The 7743-nt window shown below is 37.7% G+C and overlaps 1 protein-coding gene across 2 annotated transcripts in view; it reads right to left on the minus strand.

The window, feature by feature from the left end:
- rps6kc1 (ribosomal protein S6 kinase polypeptide 1) overlaps window positions 1-7743 on the minus strand; it is a 167759-nt gene that overhangs the window by 155313 nt on the left and 4703 nt on the right. The window contains exons 3-4 of one of the 2 annotated variants that reach the window (XM_043695845.1): window positions 1487-1520; window positions 522-638 (exon numbers count right to left, since the gene is read on the minus strand). In XM_043695845.1, the coding sequence (XP_043551780.1) occupies window positions 522-638; window positions 1487-1520 (151 nt within the window). Of the gene's footprint in view, window positions 1-521; window positions 643-1486; window positions 1521-7743 lie in introns of both variants that reach the window. The other variant, XM_043695846.1, reaches the window with a different exon arrangement.

Raw genomic sequence — 7743 nt, forward strand, 5'->3', positions numbered from 1 at the left:
TCCACATACATTTGTAGTCTCCTTATCCTGCTCACTAAAATGCACCAGTCACATGTCCATTTTAAAGTTGTTTGCCAATTGCATACTCAAGTTTATTTTTATTTTTGCGATCTTCCTTTGTATTAATTAATATTCCTCAAATTAGTACAATCTACAAATTTTGAAATTGAAATTTCTGAATGCATTATCTAGCTTGTTTACTTAACTGGTGCTGAGCCCCTACCTCTACTGTATTGTACACAACTTTCCATCAATTTTGCCACTTTGTCTCTGACACCACATCATCTGACTTTGCTAGATTGTAATTTCATACCACACAAACAAATTTGGAAACTTAAAAGCATATGCAGGGGTGGATCTGTAAGTGAAGAATTGTGTACTTTAAGCATATGCAGCGGCATATTTCCCATTATAAACTGGAGTGTCAATTCCACTGACACTGTACATTTTGCAGTAAAAGCAGAAACAATTCTGGCACTGCAATTTTGCAAACAGTTAGAAAGAAAACATAACTGCCTTACCAAAAACTTTTCCTTTAGCAAAAGGTGGAAATAATTCTGGATGCCTGTATAAAATTTTATGAAGCTGCCAGAGCTCTTTGTGAAGTTTCTTAAAATCACTGTAACGTTTCCAAACTACTATCTGAAACAAGGGGGGAAAGTCAGTTATTAGCAAACCAATATGACTATTTCCACTTCAACACAGTTAAAGTAGCTACATTGACAAAGAAAATAAAAATACTTTCATACATGTTCGGGAGTTATCCGGTCAGTGGCTAAATCTACTACACAATGCAGTACTAAGTCAATCAGACCAGTGTCCACAAGTTCCATTTCTGGTCTGTGTCAAGTCATGTAGTTAATCGTAACCGGCTATCTATTACAATTGGGTTCGATGCCCTGGAGTGTAGGGGAAGATACAATTCAGCAATCTTGGTTCTTTTGTCTGTGACACCCCCCACCACTAACAAATATGGATGTCTGGTAGACACAGTGCCTTGGCCAAGACATCCTTCAAAATCAAATAATCTGTTGGCATTGGATGCCCAGACTCAGTCAGCAAAGCGTATTCAGTCACACCCCAGCATGACACCCATAGGGAGAAGTGAGAAAATCCAGATAATATTTATTCCCAAATCTGAAATATGAAGTAATATGCAACTAGAATACAAACGAAAATGAAACTCAAAAAAATTGCACTACAAAATTTAATAATCCAGCTAACAGTGCAAAGTCCTGGGGTTTTTTTTCCAAATTTATTATTCCCAGTCTATAAACCTCAGCATGCCAAAAAAAAAAGTCCCTTGGCAACAAACTGCACCACATACTTTAAGAATTCAATTATAATGATTAACAAATTAGCTAAGAGGCAGTTCATTATTATCAATCAATCAATTCTTTATCTTTAGTGTTCTCATTGATTAAAAGCTAGAAACTTAAGTTTTTGGTTTGTAACAAGTTACTTGAATAATTTAAAACTACAGTACCTGGTGGTGTAGGAAATATCAGGATTAGAAGGGTCTGCAAATGATGCGCAGGAAAATTGAATGGGAAAATATGGATTAAAAAATTTGATATATTTTATATATGGTATTTAAGTTAGTAAATTAGTTCAATTCCAGATAGTGGATTGCAAGATAAACACTAGTTAAGAATACAACTTTGTAAGATTCAACATGAAAATTAACTAGACCACATGGTACCACAGTTTGTACTTTACATCAAAGAAAATTGCATTGTATTGTTGTTGCAAACTTATGGTGAATTAACTATATAAAACTTTACAAATTATTCTGACATATTATAGAAGCTAAAGAGCAATATTTCTGTATGAAACAATCAAAACTATTTGTAAAGAAACAGTAATAGTGTGTCATGCATAAAATATGTGTAGAATGCTACAATAGTGCATTGGTCTGTACAATAATGGACAAGATAATTTGTGTCATCCCTCACAAGCTGGGTTTATGATTTCAGCCAGATCTGTAAGAAGCAAAATCCAGAAATAAGTCAGCACTTCCTCAAAAGACATATAGAGAAAACTGGCATGCACTGATTCCTGTGGAATCTACATTACCTCCCCTTGGCTGGTTACAAAGTTGCATGAACCTAAAGAGACAATCATCCTAACCTTTTATCAATCAACAATCTATTAGGGATTCTACAGCTTATAGGTTACTAAACTATGCATTTAAAGACCTAGACTTATCATACAAGATTGATTCTAACTCATTAATTGAGAAGGAATTTACAGTCAAACGAACATAGAATCCACTTTTTTGAACAGTTACAAAGCACAGGCCAAAATACCAGTTTAATTTGGCGTGTGCAGTCAGTGAAAAAAACATTTCAAGTTTAGTTTTACTATTCTGTACAGTTTAAGAATCACGTCTAAATCACCCTTCTTTTTCCCCCCAAAACTAAAAATAAAACTGACAGCTTAACTGTAGTCTTTCCAAGGTTTAACTTTGTCCTCCATTTAAATCGAAGACCAGAATAGACTTAAACAAAATACTATAGAGATTAAGAAAAACATTCTGTAGCTTGTATTGTTTTCATTTCTTGATTTGCTTTGTTGATAGGTTGACTGCAGTGACTGGATCAACCATTGAATCAACTGACAAACCTAAATTCCACATATTAACACATTTGAAAAAAATATGTACAACTCCATTATTTAACCTTTGTGCATTACTTTATATTCCTCCTTGTGAAATTTAAATCAATCAATCACAAGTACCTATATACTTCTGTCAATCTTTAGCCATTTACTTGGATTCAAATGTTCTTTTGCCTTTCTGTCCCCTTAACCTATTCACCATCTCCCACTCACTCCTGCTCCTCACACAGACACACACCAGATTGCACCAACTTCTGCATCCAAGATGTTAATCCAAGTGAGAAGTAATTAGACACTACAAGGATTTCAACACTGAGCTTAAGATTAAGCATTTCCTTTTCTAACATGCCATTTTTCCACCAAATGTGCAGTCTTTTTTTGTTTAAAAATTCTTTTCTTTTCCTCCTTTCTTAGCTAAGACAGTAAACACATGACCTGCTCCTCATCTTTGCCAATATGCCTTCATAAAAAAACCCTTGTGATACACCACAGTTGCTTGGAGTGAGTGACTATCCTGTTCATCTTTCTATTCAAATTTCAATAGTCTCACACTACATTATATCTTAATATTCAGTATTGCAAAACAACACTAAAGGGCACTTTTGACAAATTACATAATTGTCTTCTTCAGTTTTGAGTTTAGTTACTGCGTTCGTGCAGGGATGCAAAGACATCATGAAATATTATGATTTACTGTTTTCCTGATGATTAAGATCCAGTAATTGATAAAACCTAAAGCTGTGTTTCAAAAACAAAGGGGAAAAAAGTAAATTCCCTGATGGAAAGCCTGACTCAAATCTCACTGACAACACCAAAGATGATCTTGAAATCCAAAATTATACTGTTGCCCAAATAAATTACATTTTTCACCAAGACCACCTGCTAAAGAATGAAATAAGTCAAGATTAGAATGGTGCTGGAAGAGCACAGCAGATCAGGCAGCATCCGAGGAGCGGGAAAATCAAAAATGAAGGGCTTTTGCCCGAAATGTCGATTTTCCTGCTCCTCAGATGCGGCCTGACCTGTTGTGCTTCTCCAGCACCACTCTAATCTTGACTCTGATCTCAAGCATCTGCAGTACTCACATTCGCCGGAAGAATGAAATAAGCTAACTGGAACTGAGATAGTAAAATGCCGTCAGAATACAGAACTTTATTGTCCTTCAGGGCCCAAAGGAAGTTTAACAATTGAGATTCTTGCATCAACGCTGAAGATCAAGTGAGAAGAAGCTGTGCATATCTCATTCAACCAGATTCTTTGAAAGAATTATCGTAATTATCAAGTCATTATCACATTGCCGTTTGTGGGAACGTGCTCAGTATAAATTAGCTATCTCCTACATCGTACATCAAAATATATATCAAAAAGAAAGTTTGAAATATCCACTGGGCTTGAAAAGATTGATACAAATGCATGTTTTTGTTTATTTTAGGATTGAATTGGATCGTAAATTGTTTTTTCTTCCCCAAAAGAAATGGATCGGGACAAGTTCTGACATTCTAGAGATGTTTATAAGTTGCCTAGAGATAATTAATTTCACCAAATATGTTAGAGGTTTCATTTATTGCATAAATCAAATTTGAGTAACTTGAAATTAGGTAAATTATTGTTTTCTTTAAGAGATCAGCGGACATCCAACCTCTCAGCTGGGAAATTTCATACAAAAAGGAAATAAAATAACTTAACTAAATCATATGAGGAATGAATGCAGAGTACAAAGATAATTTGATAAGTAAATTTACACAATTGAAGTAAAATAGAGTATGAGTTATCTAACAATATGACAACTTTATCACTTCCACTGAATATGGTGCACAAGTAGGCTGGCAATGAAATACCAGGAGAGGCTGAATGTTGAACATTTGATGTGGATGACAAAACTGGAGACCACATATCTCCTCAGCAGTTTTCCTTCAGGAAGCAGGTGCAAAGGCCTGCGTTTGCCGTAGTCATAAAGCTACAACTGTAAGCATCCATCATTATACCCTCTCTGAATCTGACAGCAACTTCCTGAATCCATAAGTTTGCAATTAACCAGACTTGCCTTCAGTGGTTCTAGATTTCTCCATCAAGCGCTTTTCTTGAACCACCTCAAACTGTCACCAATTAGAAATCACTGAACTGGTGTCAACTTTCTTGTATCATTTTGTATAAAAAACCTCCTTCAATAAGCCGTAATTGGTTTCATTGTTTAGGAATGCCTCCAGTCTTGAAAGACTAATTTCCCATTTGTGCGCTATCAAATTTCTCCATTATAATAAAAAATATTTAAACTCCTTTGTTAAACTTTGTAAGCAACATTCCAGCTTCTAACTTAATGCCATGCATACATCCTGTTAACCTTACTCTGAAAAATGTAATTAATAGTAAAGAATAATATCCTTGTTTCCTGCCTTTTAGTGCACTTCAATGTTATCGCCCACTTACCCCTTTAATGATCTCACTGTTGCTGTGCACAAGTATATTCCCTTGGTGCCAGATTCAAACCAACATTGGGAAGGGGAAAAATCCATGTCACATATACTGTATAATGTTTCCTGGCACCTAATTATGGATAGTATCCTAAAATTTGTTAGATTGGCCAAAATGATGTTAAACTAACCATGCCGACCAGATATCCCAACCCAATTTAGTCCTACCTGCCAGCACCCAGCCCATATCCCTCCAAACCCTTCCTATTCATATATCCATCCAAATGCCTCTTAAAATGTTGCAATTGTTACAGCCTCCACCACATCCTCTGGCAGCTCATTCCATACACGTACCACCCTCTGCGTGAAAAAACAGCCCCAGCCTGTTCAGCCTCTCTCTGTAGCTCAAATCCTCCAACCCTGACAACATCCTTGTAAATCTTTTCTGAACCCTTTCAATTTTCACAACATCGTTCCGATAGGAAGGAGACCAGAATTGCATGCAATATTCCAACAGTGGCCTAACCAATGTCCTGTATAGCCGCAACATGACCTCCCAACTCCTGTACTCAATACTCTGACCAATAAAGGGAAGCATACCAAACGCTTTTTCACTATCCTGTCTACCTGCGACTCCACTTTCAAGGGAAAAGAAGAAATCATATTAAGTCTGGAGTTGACCTAATGATTAGAAATGTCACTGGTTTCAAACTGTGTTTGTGTTTCGCTTACAGAATGTTTATATCAAGTATTGTAACTCAGCAGTAACAAACTGAGTTGTCGCAGTAACTCTGAAAAAGCTGAAGATTCGTTTAAAACAGACAGTGAATCAGATGTGATAATGTAGACTATTTAATGGCTGAATTTGAGATCATGAAATTGTGCAATGTAAATGTCACATAGCTGATCAGATGACAAAGTTATAGCAAGGTAAAGCTGAGGTCAAAGTTAATTGAAAGCTAGTGATAATTCTCTTTTCAGGGCGATACAAGCAAGTCTTAACGAGTGTTCAAACCAAAATGGAAAACATATGTGATGCTTGCCACTGGTCAAAGTGAAAATTGTCTGAAAAAAGGATAGTGTCTACATTTGGATTTACAGCTTCTTTGCATGGAAAAAGTATATTAAAAAGCTTGTCTCACAGGACAATTAGCCAGCTTGAGGAAGAGGTGGTCTGGTCAACTACTTGAAGTCAAGACAGAGCAAACCATTCATCTTTCATCAGATCTTCAGACAGGTCCATGTAAACAGGTTCATATGTGATTGTATGCATTTGATGGGTAAACCTTCTGCAGTATTTTTGATTTAAGAACAGCCATTGTGTATATGCCACTGTTTGATCTGACTTGGGTTATTGATATGGGGAATACACCCAATGGAATACTGAATGGCCTGGACAGAGTGGATGTTGGGGAGATGTTTCCATTTGTAGGAGAGACTAGGACCTGATGGCACAGACTTAGAGTAATGGGAAGACCTTTAACAGCGATCAGGAGAAACATCTTCAGCCAGAGAATGGTGAATCTATGGAATTCACTGCCACATAAGGCGAAGGTGGCCAGGTCATTGAATGTATTTAAGACTGAGGTTCTTGATTGTCATGGGGATCAAGGATTACAGGGAGAAGATGGGACATTGAGAAACTTATCAATGGAGCAGACTCCATGGGCTGAGCGATTAGAGTGGTGCTGGAAAAGCACAGCAAGTCAAGCAGCATCCAAGGAGCAGGAAAATCTGCGTTTCGGGATGCTGACTGACTTGCTGTGCTTTTGCAGCATCACTCTAATCTTCAGCATCTGCAATACCCACTGCCATCTCGATGGGCTGAATGGCCTAATTTTTTCTCCTATGTCTTATGACCAAAGAAAGTAGGAATAACGACTGCACCTTCTGAGCATCTTTGCTTTACCACTGACCATGAAATTCAGATTATTATTAAAGTCTACTGCGAGAAGAAATAAGGGTCAACATTACACCATGTTTCAGCCATGTCTTTTATATATTGCATGTTTGCACCAGTAAATGACATGATGTCATAGATTCAGATATGTACAGCGTGGAAACAGACTCTTCAGTCCAACCTGTCCATGCCGACCAGATATCCCAACCCAATCTAGTCCCACCTGCCAGCACCCGGCCCATATCCCTCCAAACCCTTCCTATTCACATACCCATCCAGATGCCTCTTAAATGTTGCAGTTGTACCAGCCTCCACCACATCCTCTGGCAGCTCATTCCATACACGTACCACCCTCTGCGTGAAAAAGTTGCCCCTTAGGTCCCTTTTATATCTTTCCCCTCTCACCCTAAATCTATGCCCTCTAGTGCTGGACTCCCCTACCCCAGGGAAAAGACTTGGTCTATTTATCCTATTCATGCCCCTCAATTTTGTAAACCTCAATGAGGTCACCCCTCAGCCTCCAATGCTCCAGGGAAAACAGCCCCCGATGCTCCAGGGAAAACAGCCCCAGCCTGTTCAGCCTCTCTTTATAGCTCAAATCCTCCAACCCTGGCAACATCCTTGTAAATCTTTTCTGAACCCTTTCAAGTTTCACAACATCATTCCGATAGGAAGGAGACCAGAATTGCACGCAATATTCCAACAGTGGCCTAACCAATGTCCTGTACAGCCGCAACATGACCTCACATCTCCTGTACTCAATACTCTGACCGATGAAAGAAAGCATACCATACACCTTTTTCACTATCTTAT

Source organism: Chiloscyllium plagiosum, chromosome 9 (genome assembly GCF_004010195.1).
Source record: "Chiloscyllium plagiosum isolate BGI_BamShark_2017 chromosome 9, ASM401019v2, whole genome shotgun sequence".
NCBI lineage: Eukaryota > Metazoa > Chordata > Chondrichthyes > Orectolobiformes > Hemiscylliidae > Chiloscyllium > Chiloscyllium plagiosum.